Raw genomic sequence first — 18,344 nt, 5'->3', positions numbered from 1 at the left:
TATCCTAACCCAAACCCTAACCCTATCCCTAACCCTATCCCTAACCCTAACCCTATCCCTATCCCTATCCCTAACCCTAACCCTATCCCTATCCCTATCCCTAACCCTAACCCTATCCCTATCCCTATCCCTAACCAAACCCTAACCCTATCCCTATCCCTAACCCTAACCCTATCCCTATCCCTATCCCTAACCCAAACCCTAACCCTATCCCTAACCCTAACCCTAACCCTATCCCTATCCCTAACCCTAACCCTAACCCTATCCCTATCCCTAACCCTAACCCTAACCCTATCCCTATCCCTAACCCTAACCCTAACCCTATCCCTGTCCCTAACCCTAACCCTAACCCTATCCCTATCCCTAACCCTAACCCGAACCCTAACCCTATCCCTGTCCCTAACCCTATTCCTAACCCTAACCCTCGACCAAACAATCTTAAGGGAAAGAACAGCCAGAGTTCCATTTTATCTTTTGGGGGAATTATTGTTTAACTTTTTCTTTAGTTTCTGTTGGAATTTTGTTTGTTGGCGAATTCTGTGCGAACTTTTTCATAAAAAGAAAGAAAAGGAAAAGCTGTAATTGGAAAGCGCGCTGCCTGCGGGCTCTGGGCTGGGGAGGCCTGGGCAGCGGGCGGGGCGGGAGCCGGTGTCCCCTGCGCTGCGCGGGGCGTTCATTTCAATGAGAGGAAAGCTCGTGGCTGCACCGGCCACGGCCACGGGACGGCCATCGGGCCGCAGGTCTCAGGCCAGAGCCGGGCGGCCTGCAGCTCCTCCTCCCTTTCATTTGGGGCTGAGCGCCCAGCCACGCTCCCGCTGCAGCCGAGGCGGGGGCCTGAGTGGCCCTGAGCCGGCAGATGGGGGGCAGACCCCCGGCCTGAGGCCTGGGAGCGGCTCGGTCCAGAGTCACCGGTGGTCGCGGCCCTCCCGCACCCAGAGACCGGAGCAGCGGTGCGCCGGCGCCCCCTGGCGGCCCCCGCCCGCCCGCCCGCCCGGCCTTGGCCCACGTGGTTGCCCCCCCCCCCCCCCCCCCCCCGCCGCCGCCTCCCCTCTTCTCCTCCCAAGGGACCCACACGCAGAGGTGGACGCTGCAGCCCGCCCCGGAGGAAGCGCACAGCACAGAATGGGCGTTTGTTCAGTCGCGCAGATGAGCACAGCCGGCGGCTTCTCGCGGGTCCCGGTTCTACGTCTAAGGGGCAGGGGCAGGGCCAGCTGCCTTTGTCTTTCTGGGGGTGGAGGTGGGGGTGGGGTGTGTGTGGCCGTTTCCCTGACTGAGGGCCTTCGAACCCCAAATGCCTGCAGCCTCCATCGCCTCCCCACACACCGGTCCAGGCGGCCAGGCGTGGAGACCTCCTCCACCCACCTGTCCCCGCCCCCTCCTAGAAACTCGGCTGGGGTGCAGGCGGGTCACTTCCCAGGTGGAAGACTGGGTCCCAGCTCCGCTGGGGGCCTTGTCCCCCCCCCCCCCCCCCCCCCCCCCCGCCCCCCCCCCCAGCCCCCCCCCCCCCCCCCCGCCCCCCAGACGCCTCTCAGACGCAGCAGCAGGTTCTGCTTCATCGTTTAATGGCCAGTGCGGTAGAGTTAGTGACAGACGGGGTGGGACACAGCGGGGGGCAGTCGCCACGCAGTGCGGTGGGTGTGAAGGGCAGGCCGACACCCCGGAGTCCCCTTAACTCGCACTGAGCCAACCTAGAGCCCCAGAGGGTCCTGGCTGGAGAGGCGGGGGCCCTCCCTGGGCTTTGCTGGATGGGGGTCAAGGCTTAGGGCTGGAGTTGACTTCAGCCAGGGGTGGGCCCCCCCACTCTGTCCTGTATCAGAGGACGGAGGAGCAGGTCCCGGGGCAGGCGGACCCCCAGGCCCGTGGCATCAGGTGGGGTCCGGGTGAGGGAGGGGTCCTGGGGGTCCAGGCTGGCACAGACTGTGGTCTGACACTCAGACCCGGAGGTCCTGGTCCTCCCAGCAAACCCGGGGTCCAGGAAAGCCAGGGCTAAGGCTGGGGGTGGAGGGCCCAGGTGAAGGGCTGGCTCGGGTGCGGTGATGTTGTGATTGGGGCGATGGAGGGGGGCCCTCAGAGCTGACCTGGGGTTGGGGTCGCCAGGAGGGACGCTGGCTGGTGACTGCTCTCCCGGGGGGACGGCTGAGACTCACGGAGCCCTGGGCGCAGCGGCGGGGAGAGCGGCGTGAGGCACAGGGCACAGTGCGGGCGAGTCCGGGCTCAGCATCGAGAGTTGCGGCTCTAAGACCTTGGCGGGACCCTGGGCCGCAGTGACGGGCGGGTGCGCCCAGGCGGGTGGCGATGTTGGCACAGGAGGAGGCCGGGCCCGCAGGCGGGGGCAGGGCAGGGCTGGTCCCGGCTCAGAGGCCGGCGGGGAGGGAGGTGTTGGTGGCGGAGGTCTCGAGGCAGCCCCTGTGGGCACCCCGGGTGAGGCTGTAGGTGCAGTAGGCCACGGCCGAGCCCAGCGTCAGCCCCGTCATGTAGGACACGGTCATGGTGTTCCCTGCGGACCGGAGCGGACCTGAGCGCCCGGGACCCGGCCGCCGGGCGCACCCCCACAACCCAATCCCACGCAGCCCCTCCGCCAAGGGCGGGGCCGAGACCGGCACCCAGGGACGAGGTGGCCAGGCCGCTCCCGGGAGGGCCGTGCGAGGACTGTCGCCCGTGGGCCCAGCCCTGGCGCCCTCTCCCACCAACGCTCCCTCCACCTCCGCTGATGGCCTTGCCTTAAGCATCGGCCCCAAACTGGAGTCCTTCTGCTCCCCTGTCCCTTTCTTACCCCCCCAACCACCCCCCCAACCCCGTCCCAACCATCGGCTGTGCAGGACCACGGTCCACACAGAACCCAGCACTCCCCCCAGGCCCCGCCCCGCCCTGCCCCCAGGCCCCCGCCCCGGGGCCTACACGGGCTCTTCCCTTGCAGGTCACAGGCCTTTGCTCAGGGAAGCCCGCCGGCCGCTCTGATGCGAGCCCCCCGCCCGACTCGCCAGCCCTTTCTCTGCGTTATTGTCTCTGTTGTTCTTGGTTGTCTGTCTGTCTCCCCTGTCAGCGCGGGAAGCGCAGGATCGAGTTCTGTCACCACTGCCCCCAGCACGCAGGACAGCGCCTGGCGCTCAGCGGCCTCACCGCAGCTGCGGGGTGAACGCGGGAGGGCGTGGCTGCGGACTGTCCCGCAGCAGCGAGCCCCCTGAGGGTGCCGTGGGCCGTGGCCGTGGCTTCCATGGGCCCCGGGGGCCCCGCCTGGCCGGCCTACCTGCCAGCTCCCGCTGCCGGGGCCCCACCTTGCCGGCGGCCAGGATCATGGGCACGCTGCCGAAGTAGCCGTTGCTGATGCCCATGAGCAGGGAGAAGACGCAGGGCCAGGCCGGGTGGCGCAGGGCGGGCGCGCCGCTGGGGTAGACGCACAGGATGAAGAGCGGGATGAAGACCACGCGCAGGCAGGAGCAGGCCAGCAGGTGCGTGCCCCGCCAGTCCATGGGCAGGGCCGCCAGGATCTGCGGGCGGAGCAGGCGTGTGGGCCCCGCACCCCAGCCTCCCGACGCCCTCCTGCCCCACCAGTCCATGGGCAGGGCCGTCAGGATCTGCGGGCGGAGCAGGCGTGTGGGCCCCGCACCCCAGCCTCCCGACGCCCTCCTGCCCCGCCAGTCCATGGGCAGGGCCGCCAGGATCTGCGGGCGGAGCAGGCGTGTGGGCCCCGCACCCCAGCCTCCCGACGCCCTCCTGCCCCGGCAGTCCCGGCTAGGTCCCGCCTGGTCCCCGGAACCCCGAGCCCGCACCCATGCAAACACGTCCTCCATTCACCCGGACGAGGCCGCGCAGGCCGGCCGGACACTGACCGCCTCCGCTCGCAGCTCAGGCCCTCTGGCTCCTCGAGCCGAGTCCGCAGGCCCTGCCCTCGGGGCCCTGGTCAGAGAGCTGGCAGCCTGGAGGGCGGGAGCTGCAGGCCGCGGGCACCTGACACCCCGGGCCGGGCTGGGGTCCACCAGGGCTCCCACCTGCACACCCAGGAGCCAGCGCCGGGCCTCCCTGCCCCCCTTCCCACGGCCTGCGCCCCGTGACCCCCCCCGGGCGGCGCGCACCTTGCCCACGAAGTCCGAGAGGTTGAACACGGCCATGACGAGGATGGGCAGCCACTCGCCCAGCACGCAGTGCCGGATCTCGGACTCGAGGCCGGGGAACAGGCACAGGGTGATGAAGTAGGTCACGGCGATGGACAGCATGTCGGCCCAGATGGCGCGGGCCACCACGTAACGGTGCAGCAGCAGGGCTGTGGGGGGCTCGGTCAGCACCCTCCCTCCCCCCGCACCCCCCCCCCCCCGGGCACCACCCACAGGAGCCGCTGCGCGGGCCGGGCCCACCTCGGAAGGAGGGCCAGCTCCGCTCCACTCTCGCCTGAGGCACGTCAAAGCGCGTGTAGGCTCCCTGGTCGCCGGCGGGCACCTCGTGGACCGGGCTGTCCTTCGGGGACCCGCTGTTGGCCAGGGCCGGGCCTTGGTTCTCCTGGAGGATGGGGTGTGTCAGGGTTTGGGGGGGTCCCTGCTGTTCTTACTTCCCCAACACAGAGCTCTTCCCGCCTGAGCCTCGCAGCCTTCCCCTCTGTTCCCAGTGCCGGGCCTGTGGCCCTGCACGCCTCCCTCCCCGGCACACGCGGGGTCTCAGCCTGGGGCGCCTCCTCGGGAACCCCCGGACCAGGAAGCGGCCCCCAGTTCCCGTCCTTTCCCAGCGCGGGTCTGTCCCAGCACGCCGCCCTCTGCCGCCTCGGGGTCTGAGATCCAAGGGGGACTGTCCCGGGCTCACTGGCCCAGGGGGAGACTCGCCGGTCAGCGTCCCTGCGAACGCCCCGCTCTCCCCGCCCCGCCCGCCAGGGGGCGGCCTCCTGAGCCGCGGCCTCCGCCCGGGACGCGGGGTCGCAGACACGCGGGGCTGCCAGGACCAGCCCTGGGTCCACGCGAGAAAGGAGGCGCCGGGAGGAGCCGGGGCGCCGGCGGGACTCACGAAGCAGACGTCCCCGGCGGCCACGTCGTGGTGCACACGGTAGCCCCGGGGGCCCGCATGGCCGTCGCGGGGCCGCGCCGTGTGGTGGCGCACGAAGCGGCTGCGCCAGACCAGCAGGTGCAGCAGGAAGCAGAGCAGCTCGAGGCCGGCGGAGACCAGGAAGAAGATGAGGGTGCTGGCGCGCTCGCCCCGCAGCAGCAGCTTGGTGACGATGCGGCTCAGGGACACCATCACGCCCGCCGTGCCTGCGGGAGGGCGGGCTCCCCTCAGCCCCGCACAGCCCCCCTCAGCCCCTGCACCCCCATTAGCCCCCCACACACCTCTCAGCCACGCACAGCCCCCCTCAGCCCCCCTCAGCCCCTGCACCCCCATTAGCCCCCCCACAAATCCCCCTCAGCCCCACACAGCCCCCCTAAGCCCCTGCACTCCCATTAGCCCCCCACACACCCCTCAGCCACGCACAGCCCCCCTCAGCCCCCCTCAGCCCCTGCACCCCCATTAGCCCCCCCACAAATCCCCCTCAGCCCCACACAGCCCCCCTAAGCCCCTGCACCCCCATAGCCCCCCACAAACCCCCCTCAGCCCCCGCACCCTCCCTCAACCCCCGCACAGCCCCCTTCAGCCCCTGCACACACCCCTCAGCCCCGCACAGCTCCCCTCAGCCCCCACACACACCCCTCAGCCCTCGCACACCCAGCCCACTGAGCCCCCCTGCACAGTCGCCCCCAGCCCTGCCGGTCCTGGGTTGCTCTACCCGTGGGCCCCTCTCCTGCCTGGGCACCAGGCCCTCTGCCTCCACTCCAGTCCGCCCAGCGCTGCCCAGCCCCCAGACAGGCAATGAGCTGCCACCACGTGCCCACCCAGACCACCTCCCCGACACGGCTGCTCACTCCCCGGGAGCACTGGCCAAGTGCCTGCTGGGGGCACAGCGGGGATGGCAGGGGAGAGAGGATGCAAACAGCAGCGGGGATGGTGGCGGGGGCAGCAGGGACCAGGGCCGGGCGGGGTGGCTCGTGGGCCGCTGCTCCGAGGAGAGCTGTGCTGAGGTGTGGCAGCCCTTGTGGTACAGGAGAGCTACCCCCAGGCACACACGGACACACACACAGAGAGACACACATGGACACACACATGCAGACACACGGACACACATGCAGACACGCATGCAGGCACAGAGACACGCATGCACATACATGCAGACACACAAACACACACATAGACACACATGCATGCACACACATGCAGACACACAAACACACATAGACACACATGCACGCACGCACATGCACACAGAGACACAGAGACGCACACAGACGCACACAGGCACATGCACACACAGGCACGCACTCAGACACACATACATAGACACACATGCATACACAGAGACATGCACGCAGACACACACATGCACACATGCTTGCAGACACACATGCACACAGACACACACATGCAGACACACACATGCACACAGGCGCACGTGCACGCACACACATGCTGACACAAAGTGCACGCCACATGCAGGCGTAGGCACTCCCAGACCCAGGCCCACGCGTGGAGGCACAGCTTCCCAGTGACACGGCTGCCCCAGCCAGGCCGGCCCAGAGCTGGTGACCCTGGGAGGAGCCTCAGAGGCCGGGCAGCCGGTGCCCGCCAGCCCCCGCCCCCGGGGCTGCCCATACTCACTCTCCCCGGTCATCACCCCCTGGGTGTACCGCTTGGGCAGCATCCCCGTGTACCCGTAGAAGCTGGATTGCTGCACTTGAGAGAGAGAGGGAGGGAGAGAGAGGGGAGCGGCCATGACACCGCTAGCTCCTGCAGCGGAACACACGCCCCAGGTTGAGAACACTGCGGGCGCGGGCGCGGGCACGGGCAACAGGACACCGTCAGCACCGCTGGGGGCGGAGGTGCGGGGCCCGGCCACCTCGCTGGCAGGGAAACAGCTCCGTCCCCAGGCGGGCGTGTCCTGCCCCCCTCGCACCCGTCTCGGCGCAGCCGGGCGCCCTGACCCGTCTGCCCGATGAAATGACACGCTCCCTCTGCGTAAGGCAGAGAAAAGCCCCGTGGACGCCCAGTCTCTCTGCCCCCGCAGCGGCGACCGGAGGGGCCCACGGTACAGATGGGGCCACTGTCCGCCCGCGTTGCTGGAGACTGAGTTCCATCCACGTGTGGAATGTGGAGCAAGAGCCAGAGAGAAGTCTTGTTTTTTCAGCTGCTGAGCTTTCTGGCTCACTTGCTGCTGCAGCACAACCTCTCTCATCCTCACCGACACGGGGACAGGGAGCGGGGCAGGGCAGTGAGCAAGTCCCCGCCCAGGGCAGCCCTGAGCAGGCGGGGCTGCCCGCTCCTACCCGCACTGGATTTGGTTTTGTTTTTTGTAAATTCAGTTTAATTGAAACGAGAAGAAACAGACTGACCCAATGTAGCTTGCAGCGTCTCTAAACATGATTAACTCTGGAGTCTCTCAGAATCACCTGAGAGTTGCCTGCAGGCTCAGTAATCACCTACCAGCACTTGTTTTCTTAACACAGACCTGAGTACCCTGCCCGGGGAAGGACATTAGCTCAAGAAGCCTTGGTCTGCCCAGCCGATGAGGCTGAGCATCGACCTATGAACCAGGAGGTTTGATTCCCGGTCAGGGCACAGGCCCAGGTTGCGGGCTCGGTCCCCAGTGTGGGGCGTGCAGGAGGCAGCCGATCAGTGATTCTCTCTCACCATTGATATTTCTAACTCTCTCTCCCTTCCTCTCTGAAATCAAGAATAATAATAAAAAAACATATTTTTAAAAAAAGCAGCCTTGGTTTCATTCACACCAAATGGCTCCCTGGCTGAGGCGCCCTTAGCCCTGGGCCTTGAAGCTGGGAGGAGGGAAAGGGAGGGACCGAGCCGCCACCTCCCACACCAACGGGGCAGGGGTGGGATGGGCCAAGGACACGAAGAGGCTCAGGGCCCCCACCTGTCCCTCCTCCCTCCCCCGGCCCCTACCTGTGCAGCCAAAGGCCACGGTGCCCACAGCGGCCAGGTTGATGGCATAGGCCTGGTGCCTGGAGAAGAGCTGCAGCCACACGTCACAGATGCTGATAAAGAGGAGGGGACCCAAGGCCAAGAGGTAGCCTGCGGGGGAGGGACGGGAGTGGTCGGGGGTGGGGCGGGCTCCACTCGCCCACCTCTCCTGCCGTGCCAGGTGGAGGTGCCCTCGCTCTGCCACTGCCCTTCATACCCGGGTTGCTGGGATGCCTTGGGGTCTAAGAGGGGCACCGGAAGGCTTCCTGGGGGAGGTGCCGGCCCTCGAAGCTGATGTCAACAGAGAGGAGTGGGAAAGGGACGCGGACGAGGCCGAGGGGAGAGCTGGGCCCGGGACGACAGGGCCACGAACCTCCCAGGCACAGACAACGCGCTGGCGCGCGGGGCACCCACCACGGGCCTGGCCTCGTGTCCACAGAGTCCTGCACGCTTCCCAGGGGCCCGTGTTGCAGGCAGGAGCGAGGTGCGGGAAGCGGGGTGAGTGGGGGGCGGGGGCGCACCGGCCGTGATCCTCGTGTGCAGGCTCAGCCGCTCCACCAGCGCGTTGTTCAGCAGCACGGCCACCAGCGCCACCAGGATGTAGGTGAGGCTCATGTCGAACACGATGGAGGTGCCTGTGGGGGCAGCAGCGCTCAGGGGGGCCCAGCCCAGGCCCCGTCCCACCAGGCGCCGCCTCCTCTCCAGGATGGCCTGAGGGGCGCGGCCACCCCGTCACTCAGCAGCTCACAGCCGAGCCGGGTTCCCAGGGGGGCCGCGGCGGGGTGCGGGGTGCGGGGCTGAGCGGCTGGGCCCCCGGGGCAGCGGGCGGGCGGGACCCACCTGGGAACTTGTGGTGCAGGTAGTCCACGTCGGTGATGAAGCTGTTGTAGGGCAGCAGGAAGCCCACGCCGGCCAGCAGCATGGCGAAGTAGATGGCGTGGTAGCGGTCGTCGGGCGCCCGCCCCTCTGCCCGAGACCAGGCGCAGGTGAGCCCGCACGGCCGCCGCCCCCGGGGCCCCCGCCGCCCGCTCCGCACGTCTGATCCCACAGGCTGCTTCCTCGGGGCTCAGAGAGGCGCAGGCGGCCGGGCCAGAACCAGGCCTGGGCCCCTCCCGCCGGCCCTCCTCCCGGCCACTACCCTCTCCACGAGGGAGGCGCCTGCTGCCAGCGATGTGACCCAGCGACCCATCACCCCAGATGGAAGTGCACCCCGGGTCAGCACATGAGGGGCCATGTGCCTCCCCCCGGACCAGGCCCCCAACCAGAGGGGCCCCTCAGCCTGGCGCTGTCCCCGCCTGGAGAGGCGGCCGGAGGTGAAGGGGGTCCCTGGCCTGTCGCTCCGGCCGCACCCCTATCCGCCCGCACACGCCGCCTCCCGAGGGCTCGCCGGGCCACCCCCGCTTTGGCCAGACACAGGCCTCCCCGCACCTCGCTCACCGGAGTCCGTGAGAATCGGGGCGGCCCTGGCCGCACCGTCCCGGCCCCGAGCCGCCCCCGCGGCCGCCTCCTCCTCCAGCTGGCAGCGGTCGAAGCTGAAGCTCGTCACCACGCTCCTGCCCGGCCTGCCCGCCGCGCCCGGCTCCTTGAGGCGCTGGCTGCCCACGGAGCCCATGGCGCCCGGGCTGTGGAGAGAGGGGGGCTGAGGGCCCGGAGGGGAGGCCCTGCCGCTGTCCGGCCACCAAGCCTGCACCCTCCTCCTCCTCCTCCTCCTCCTCCTCCTCCTCCTCCTCCTCCTCCTCCTCCTCGCTGTCCCCCCCCCCCCCCCCCGTGGTGAGCCCTCCGCCCACATGTCCCCTGCCTGCCTGGCGCGGCGGGCGCGGCGGGAAATAGACGGAGGGAGAAGCGTTTTGGGGGTTTGATGCCAGGGCTTGGCGAGCAGTCAGGGCAGACACTGCTGAACACGCACGCAGGGCCCCCAGGGCCCTCTGGGAGGAGGGGCTGTCGTCACTCCACAGCGAGGAGCGCGAGCAGTGGGGTGAACACCCCACCCGCCCCCCGGGTCTCACAGGCAGTCAAGCCGGGAGCCCCGAGGCAAACCCAGGCCTGTGGACGCGGAGCCATCACGGCCGCTCAGGGGCCACCCCTTCCCTGGCAGCAAGTCCTCCCCTCGGTCTCGCCTTCGTTTCTCTTGCTTCAGTTCACACCTGCCGGCCCTTCTCTTTGAAGGAAAGAAAGGAGCTAACTGATCGGCGAGGGAGAGACAGCCCGGTGCGCGCCTGCCCCCCCCCCCCCCGGCCCTGCCCACCTGTGTGTGTGGGGGGCAGTTTGTTACTTAAAATGTTTATCAACTTGTGTTTCTCATGACCTCACTCATTTATCTGACCGCAAAGAGGACTGTGCTCCCTGGAGAGGATCGAGACGGAGACGGGCACCGTGGCATCAGCCCTGAGAGCGGCACCGCTGGGTCCCGGGGCCCCACGTGCTCGGGGTTACCACAAAGCCCTCCAGGAGGGCCCACAGCTGCGCTCAGCCCGCTCCCTCTCTCTTTCCTTTTTGTTTGTTAATCCTCACCCGAGGATATTTTCTCCCTTGATTTTCAGAGAGAATGGAAGACGGGAGGCAGCAGGGGAGAGAGAGAGAGAGAAACATCGATGTGAGAGACACAGGACTGGCTGCCTCCTGCACGTGCCCTGACTGGAGCCAGGGATGGAACCTGCAATCCAGGTACATGTCCCTGACCTTGGCCGGGATTTGAACCTGTGACCTTCTGGTGCTCAGGCTGACGCTCTAACCACTGAGCGACCAGCCAGGGCATCCCTCACCTCCCTTTCTGCCTGCGCATTTCCTTCAGCTCTCCTGCCTCAGTTTACCCCCTCCCTAGCCTCCAGGGGCTGCCCACGGTGCCCCTCTCCTGGCTCCCCTTAGACTTTTATGGGCGCCAGGGCCGTCCCTGCTTCCAGGTTGGTCCTAGGGGTGGGGCAGTTCTGCCCCCCAGCTGGGGCTGGCCGGCTGGTGGGCACCATGAGCAGTGGGCAAGGGGCGGGGCTTCTCCCTCTGGCGGCTGGGAAGCCAGACACCCTCCCGCAGGACCCCTTCTCCCCGAGCCCCGCCCTGGGCCTCCGCCACAGCTGGGGCCAGCCGAGCAGGGCTCCGGGCGAGCTGGGCCCGGATTTAGATCACTGTGGCCTCGGGCAGGGTCCCCCTGGAGGCCTGGAGACCTCGGCGCCCACACGCGAGGGGCCAGGAAGGGGCCAGCGGCAGAGCGGCGGCTGCCACCACAGGCTCCGCCTGCCGGGATGGAGGCCCCGCACCCGGCCCAGGGCCTGCTCAGCAGATTGGGAGACACCCCGCGGACAGTGTCGCCTGGCCTCCGCCTGAGGTCTCTGCCCGGCTGGCAGGCTGTGCCACCGGGAAGGCGATGGCTCAGCATCCAGCCAGGAGGGGCCCATCCTGCCCGGCTCAGCAGGAAGCAGGCAGCGGCCGCACACACGGGGCCCAGCCACCATCCCCACGCACTCCCCAGGCCCCTCCTGGAGGAGGGGGGCCCTGGCTCCCCTGCTGTTAGCCCAGGGCCCTAACAGGATACTGTGGCCGGGGCAGGGCCAGGCTGCGCAGGTGGCAGCAGGGGGTGCACTGAGGAGGCGCCCCCACCTCTCCGGGCCACAGGCTCCAATCCCCCCTCCCAGGTCCTCATGTTCAGAGCCTCAGGTTGCCCCAGCCCCCTCCTCCTCCCCTGTCCCCCTTTAATTAAACTTTAGAGCAAGCACAGGGGCTGAAAGAGGCAAGACTGGACGGGGCTTTCCTCTGCCCCCCACTCCCTCTGGGACCCCCTCTGTGGCCCCCCCAGAGGGCCCTGAGAGACCACAGGCCACCCCTGGCCTCAGTTTCCCCACCTCCCAGCTGTGGCCGAGGACGGTGGCGTCCTCCCGAGAGGCGTGGCTCCAGGGAGGGCGGCCTCAGGGAGGGCCCGGCTGCCACACACCACCACGTCCAGGCACGGCGGGCCGGGCTCCCAGCCCCACAGTCCCCAAACCGGCTCCTGCCTCACTCCGTGGCGGGCAGCTGAGCAGAGCCACGCCCAGGGCTTGTGCCCGCTGACCCCCGCTGGTCCCGTTTGGCTGTGACTGAGTGGACGCTGGCTCTGAGTGTGCCCGGGCACTGTGAGGTGTGGGGTGCCCGGACCCCCGGCCAGGTCCACCCTCAGAGCCGGATGCAGCTGGGCAGCTGGCCGCCCTTGGCCGCCCGCCCCGTGCCCAGGCCGGCCAGGAGCTCTCTGCTGCCCGCCCCCCAATCCTGCCCAAGGACAGTGGGCTTAGATGCGGGGTCACCCCTTTCCGGAGCCTCCCAGGTTGCTGCGCGGGCCTGGCGCTGCCGGGGCTGGAGCCAGGAGCCGCCCCCCCTGGTCCCCGCAGTTTGCAGCGCTCGCAGCACCGCGCCCCCGCCCCCCTCTGTCTGCCCCGCCCCATCCCAACAAAGTTGGCTCCCAGGCCCGCGGCCCTGCAAAGGGCAGACCCCCTGCGAGGTGCCCGCCCCTCCCCGCACAGGCCCCGCCTCTGCCAGCGGCCTGTCCAGGAGCGGGGACAGGGGGCCGTGGGAAGGGCGAGGGGAGAGAGGGGGCAGGGGGGACTGCAGGTGCGAGGACCCTGAGCCCGTGCCGTGCTGTGCCCGGGAGGAGGGGCGCCCGGACCCGAGCAGGGCAGGCCGGGGCCACGGCCTCTGCCGCTTCCCAGGGCGGGGCGGGCGCTCGCAGCCGGGCTGATGGGGGGTGGGAGGCCCCCCTCCCGGGACGGGGCGTGGGTGGGGACTTAGGGTCCCCAGGGTCACGTGCCCGCTCCCTGGACTTGGCGGCCGAGCCGGCGGAGCGGGGCCGCGCGCCGCAGACAAAGGCTCCGACAGGTCCCCGCATCCCGGCCGCCCCGCCCGCCGCCTCCGCGGTCCCCGCTTACCTCGGCCTGGCCCGGCCCGGGGTCCCCGGCGCTCTGCACCCGTCCGCGCCCGTCGCCCCGCGCCGGGACCCCTGGGCGCCCGCTCCCCCCACCCCACGCCCCGCCTCGGGCCGGGCGCCGCGGGCGTCCTGCGTGGGTCCCGGTCGGCCGGCCCCCAGGTCGGCGTGCGCGTCCCGGGGGCGCAGAGGCAGCGGCGAGCACAGCCGGGGGCCCGCGCTCCGCCCCCCGCGGAGCCCCGCCCGCCTCCCCCCCGCCCCCCCCGCCCCCCCCCGCCCCGCGGAGCCCCGCCCGCCTCCCCCCGCCCCCCGCCCCGCCCGCCCCCCGCGGAGCCCCGCCCGCCTCCCCCCGCCCCCGCCCCCCGCGGAGCCCCGCCCGCCTCCCCCCGCCCCGCCTCCCCTCCCCTCCCCGCGGCTCCGCAGAGGCGGGCGGGGCCGAGCTGAGTCTCCCGGACCCCAGAGGGGGGCAGTGGCGGCGACCCGGTGACCTGCGGCTGACCTAGCGCGCCCGGCACCCCCTAACCCCAGGCCTGGGACACCCCCCGACCCCCGCCCCCAGGTCCGCAGAGAGGAGGCTCCCGCGCGGGGTAGGTGAGCCGGACAGGTCTCCCCGGGGCAGACTCAGAGTTTGGGAGCCCCTGCGCTGGGGGCCCGGGGATCCGTCAGGTTTAGGGGCTGCGGCGGCTCCCGGTGCTCCCCGGCCGGCCCCCGGGCTCTCGGTGCTCCCCGGCCGGCCCCCGGGCTCTCGGTGCTCCCTGGCCGGGCCCCGGGGCTCCCTGGCTGGCCCCCAGGCTCCCGGGGCTCCTGGCTGGCCAGGGGCTGAGGCTGAGCATGGGCATCAGCTGAGTCCCCTCTCCACCCAGTGCCGTCAGCTGGGTGCGATTCCCACAGGTGCATGCGGGCTGCTACCCGGCTGCCCGCCCCTCACTTTCAACCAGACTAGCTCCTCCTCCCGCCTGGACCGCCCAGCGTCACCCGGGAGCTCCCCCCGCCCCAACCTCCCAGCTGCTTCTGCCTGCACCGTGCCCGCACCTGCTCACAGGGCTGTGCCCATAACTTGGAAGCCTGGGCGCCCAGAGCAAAGGCCTGGGGCCCATGGCGGCCTGGCACACAGCAGGAGCCTCATGTTTGCGAGCTGGGTGCGGGATACGGGGATGGAGTTAAGTGTCCGCTGGGGTCGGCCCAGGGTGGGGTGTGTCCCCGCTCTCTGGGCCAGGGGTGGGGCCAGTTGACCCAAGTCATTACTTCTAATCCTCACCTGAGGGTATTTTTCCATCTGTTTTCAGAGGGAAAGACAGAAATATCCATGTGTTGGATTGGTTGCCACCTACCTGCACGTGCCCAGACCAGGGAGGAGCCTGTAACCGAGGTCCGTCCCCTCTATCTGACCCTTCCGTCTATAGACTGACGCTCTACCCACTGAGCCAAACTGGCCAGGGCCAAGTCATTACTCTTTTTTTAAAAAAATATTTTATTGATTTTTTACAGAGAGGAAGAGAGAGGGATAGAGAGTTAGAAACATCGATGAGAGAGAAACATCGATCAGCTGCCTCCTGCACACCCCCCACTAGGAATGTGTCCAAAACCAAGGTACATGTCCTTGACCGGAATCGAACCTGGGACCTTTCAGTCCGCAGGCTGACGCTCTATCCACTGAGCCACACTGGTTAGAGCCAAGTCACTGCACTTAAAGGGATGAGTCTGATGCTGCTTCGGGCCTGGAGACGGTGCCGGAAGCCATGCCGAGCTGTTCTGGGTGTGGGTAACAATTATTCGTGTGTGTAACACGCTGCCTTATTTATCTATTTATCATTTATATTTATTTATTATTTTAAAGATTTTTTGAGAGGGAGAGAGAGAAATCACAGATCAGCTGCCTCCTGCACACCCCCTCCGGGGATGGGACCCAGAACCCAGGCCTGTGCCCCGACCCAGAATCAAACCAGCAACCTTTCGGTTGGTGCCTAGGACGATGCCAGCCACCCGAGCCTCACCGGCCAGGGCATGTGACGCTGTTTTAGACATGCAGGGGACGCACTGGGGTGTCTGTGCGAGGCGGGACCCTGTCAATCAACAGGCAGTCCGTTTAGGAAGCGTCAGGGGCCTGGGAGGGAGTCAGGCAGGTGGGCTGGACGGTGATGGACGGGATAGTCATGTGTGACTGGGGATGGGCGCCTGCCTAGGGGTCAGGAAGGCCCCTCAGAGAAGGTGACACTTGAGCTCAGAGGCCTGAGGCACCCGTTGTGGGCAGGTCTGTGGCTGGGGTGTTCGGGCAGAGGACGGAGCCAGTGCAAACTCCTGAGGCCAGAAACACTCCTCGAACTCAAGACAGAGGGAAGGTGGGTGCAGGGGACAGAGGAGGGGCCTTCCCAGGAGTGAAGCTGGGCGGCGGGGGGCCAGCCTGGGCGTGTTACTGGGAGGAGGGGACGTGCGGGACCTGGGTTTTGAAAGCTAAGATGCTGGTTGGGGTGCAAACTGGAACAACCCTCTGGAAAGCAAATTGGCCTGAGAAATGCTCCCCCTTTGATCCAGAAAGTCTAACCCAGGGAAATGATTCCAAACACAAACAGGGTTTTTATACAAAGATCTTCCTCTCAGCAGCCAAACATTGCAAGTGGCCAATTACCTAAGGCGAGTGGCCGGGAGTACCCAGCACGGCTGTCGCCTTTGAGAAACCCAGAGCCCGGCCGGGTGGCTCAGGGGTGAGCATCAACCAGGAACCAACAGGTTGGCGGTTCGATTCCCGGGCGGGACACATGCCCGGGTTGGGGCTCGTCCCCAGTGCGGGGCGTGCAGGAGGCAGCCGGTCGGTCGATGATGTTCCTGTCCGTGATGTTTCTATTTCTTTCTCCCTCTCCCTTCCTCTCTCCCTAAAAATCACTTAAAAATATTTTTTTAAAAAAGAAAAACCCAAGAAAACCAGTGGAATCATGTGTCACCACAGAGAGAAACCCGAGGTCACGAGGCACATAGAGTCACGTGGGCGCCGGGGTGCGGGAGTGGGCGCCGGGGTGCGGGAGTGGGCGCGGGGTGCGGGAGTGGGCGCGGGGTGCGGGAGTGGGCGCCGGGTGCGGGAGTGGGCGCCGGGGTGCGGGAGTGGGCGCCGGGGTGCGGGAGTGGGCGCGGGGTGCGGGAGTGGGCGCCGGGTGCGGGAGTGGGCGCCGGGGTGCGGGAGTGGGCGCCGGGGTGCGGGAGTGGGCGCGGGGTGCGGGAGTGGGCGCCGGGGTGCGGGAGTGGGCGCCGGGGTGCGGGAGTGGGCGCCGGGGTGCGGGAGTGGGCGCCGGGTGCGGGAGTGGGCGCCGGACACGGGACACGGCGAGACACACACAGGCCCTGTGCACTTTTGCCAGGACACCGGGGAAATGCGGGTGGGCAGTCCCGCTGCTGTGGGGCGGACGGTCCATGCGGGCGCTTCCTGAGAGGAGCGGGGACCTTCGTTACCGCACGGCCCTCGGCCCCACACCCACACCGCAGGCCTGGTGCTCCCCAGACACCGGTCCCCCCACCCTCAGAGAAGAGGGAGCCCCTCCCCCTCCCCCTCCTCCCCCTCCTCCCCCTCCTCCTCCTCCTCAGTGAGAACACGGCACTGGGCTCTTATTAAAAAGAAAGAAAATGACAGAGATGAGGGCCAAGCGGGGAAGATATTTGCAACAACACAACGGGCGGTGGGCTTCCTTCCCGAACAGACACGGAGCCCCTACGAATAAAAAGAAAAAGGCAGCCAGCGGAGAAGAGTCTAGCATCTGAGACGGTGACTTACAAAACAGAGGAACCACAATGGCTTCAACATCTGCAGACCTGCCCAACCCCGCACCTGGCTTTACAGGCACAGGCTGAAGCGAGGCCGAGGGCCCGCTTTTCTCGTAGCTCGGGGGCAGGCCCGAAGGTCTGAGTGGGTCCCGAGAGGAGAGGGGAGGCCTCCGGGTGGTGGAGCTCATTTACACCAGTTCCTCTGGCAGCAGACGAGGCGCATCAATCAAAAGTGTAAACGCGCAAGCCCTTCGTGCGGGTCTGCTTTCGAGAACTTCCACGGCATCGGGCGTGCACGCTTGCTCCAGGCCGGGCGGCCAGGGCATGCCCCTCCTTTTACAGCAGCGAAGCCCAGAACCCGCCGACATGCCCGGAAGCCCAGCCACGTGCCATGCAGTCGCTGGGAGAAGCAGCGCTGCCTGGGCCAGCCGAGCGGCTGACGGAGGTAGTGTTGGGTTTTTAAAGCGTAAGGTGCGGCTGGCGCTGTGGCTCAGGGGCTGAGCACCGTCCGTGCCCCAAAAGGTCACCGTTTCGATTCCCGGTCAGGGCTCATGCCCAGGTTTCGGGTTCGGTCCCGGTAGGGGGTATGCGGGAAACAGCCGATCGATGTTTCTCTCTCCCTCTCTCCTCCCTCTCTTTCTCTCTAAAATCAATAGAAACATATTTTTTAAAAATACAAATGAAAGTGTAAGGTGCAGTAACATGTGTGCTGGCTAATGTTATGTGTCAGCGTGGCTGGGCCACACACACACACACACACACACACACACATGCCTGTGGGGTCTGTATCTCTGGACCCCCCGACTCACCAGGGCAGAGCATGCGGCCCCGAGTGCCGGCAGGTGGGAGCGTGTGTGAGATGGCTGACCAGACCGGTCTCCACGCCGTGGAGGGCAGCTCGGCACCGAGAGGAACGCGCCCCTGACGCCCCACCCACCGGGACGGACCTCAAGTGCACGGTGCTGAGTGAGACAGACACGGAGAACACGCATCCTGGGCTCCGTTCACAGCGGTTCGAGGCCAGCGGCCTGAATCCGAGGTGGCCAAGGTGGCGATGGCCGTGGGAGGGTGGGGGACGAGGGGACCCACGGGGTAATGGTCAGACTCTGCATCTGGAGAATGTGTCCACCTGTCAAAACTCAGCACACGCTCAGGGTGGGTCTGCGCACTTCACTGTGGGTAAATCTGCCCAAAACAAAACAAAAAGCAAAAGCAAACGTGACCTGTGCCAGGCGACAGGCATGCTGGGGGCCCCGCGCACGTGTCTGTGACCGACTGTGACTCCACTGGGAGTGAGTGGACAGGCGGCGGGTGGGAATGGAGACGGACGCCATCAGACGCACACGCGCGGACGGCAGCAGGAGCACGGTCCCGCCCGGCTCTTTCCACTCCCCCCCCGTTGACACTTGTCCTAATAAAATGCTGGGGAGAAAGGAGGAGGGGGGCCGCGGGGCTCCCCACCCCCGCCGCTGTCCAGGGGCCCAGGCCGGCCCCAGGGGCTGGGCCATCTTCCTGCTGCAGAAACCTAATTATTGCCAACTTATTAACTTACAGCCATTAGAACCTTCCCGACAACCTGCGCCGCCGCCAAGAGCCAGACCGAGCGGGAGGGGCGCTGGACGCAGCGGGGAGAGGCTGCGGGGCCCTGTCTGGGCGGCAGATGGACACGCGGGGCAGGGCCGCCCGCCCATGGCCGAGGGCGAGGGTCTCCCTGCCTCAGTCTCCC

General features: G+C 67.6%; 1 protein-coding gene across 3 annotated transcripts; it reads right to left on the bottom strand.

The window, feature by feature from the left end:
* Nucleotides 1–1,550: 1,550 nt before the first annotated feature.
* Nucleotides 1,551–13,058, bottom strand: SLC29A4 (solute carrier family 29 member 4). 3 transcript variants are annotated; one of them, XM_036315268.1, is made up of 11 exons: nucleotides 12,873–13,056; nucleotides 9,415–9,608; nucleotides 8,827–8,952; nucleotides 8,508–8,621; nucleotides 7,969–8,097; nucleotides 6,670–6,744; nucleotides 4,990–5,234; nucleotides 4,353–4,494; nucleotides 4,074–4,261; nucleotides 3,248–3,488; nucleotides 1,551–2,497 (listed from the first exon to the last, which is right to left on the bottom strand). In XM_036315268.1, the coding sequence occupies exons 2-11, from the start codon at nucleotides 9,596–9,598 to the stop codon at nucleotides 2,355–2,357; spliced, it is 1,587 nt and encodes a 528-aa protein (XP_036171161.1). In that variant the 5' UTR covers nucleotides 9,599–9,608; nucleotides 12,873–13,056; the 3' UTR covers nucleotides 1,551–2,354. The 3 variants fall into 3 exon arrangements, with proteins under 3 accessions (XP_036171161.1, XP_036171162.1, XP_036171163.1); XM_036315269.1 differs by having other exon boundaries at nucleotides 9,424–9,608; nucleotides 12,873–13,054; XM_036315270.1 differs by having other exon boundaries at nucleotides 2,366–2,497; nucleotides 3,276–3,488; nucleotides 12,873–13,058.
* Nucleotides 13,059–18,344: the final 5,286 nt, after the last annotated feature.

Source organism: Myotis myotis, unplaced genomic scaffold (genome assembly GCF_014108235.1).
Source record: "Myotis myotis isolate mMyoMyo1 unplaced genomic scaffold, mMyoMyo1.p scaffold_m19_p_6, whole genome shotgun sequence".
Lineage (NCBI taxonomy): Eukaryota > Metazoa > Chordata > Mammalia > Chiroptera > Vespertilionidae > Myotis > Myotis myotis.
Note: the sequence above shows the minus strand (reverse complement) of the source record. Positions and strands in the feature narration are given on the sequence as shown.

Bases quoted from the DNA above. Each gene is read 5' to 3' on its own strand.
- SLC29A4 (XM_036315268.1), bottom strand. From the start codon at position 9,598: ATGGGCTCCGTGGGCAGCCAGCGCCTCAAGGAGCCGGGCGCGGCGGGC. The intron at 4,495-4,989 runs GTGAGTCCCGCC...CCCATCCTCCAG, and splicing joins CCGCCGGGGACGTCTGCTTC to GAGAACCAAGGCCCGGCCCT. The intron at 3,489-4,073 runs GTGCGCGCCGCC...CTCCGCCCGCAG, and splicing joins TCTCGGACTTCGTGGGCAAG to ATCCTGGCGGCCCTGCCCAT.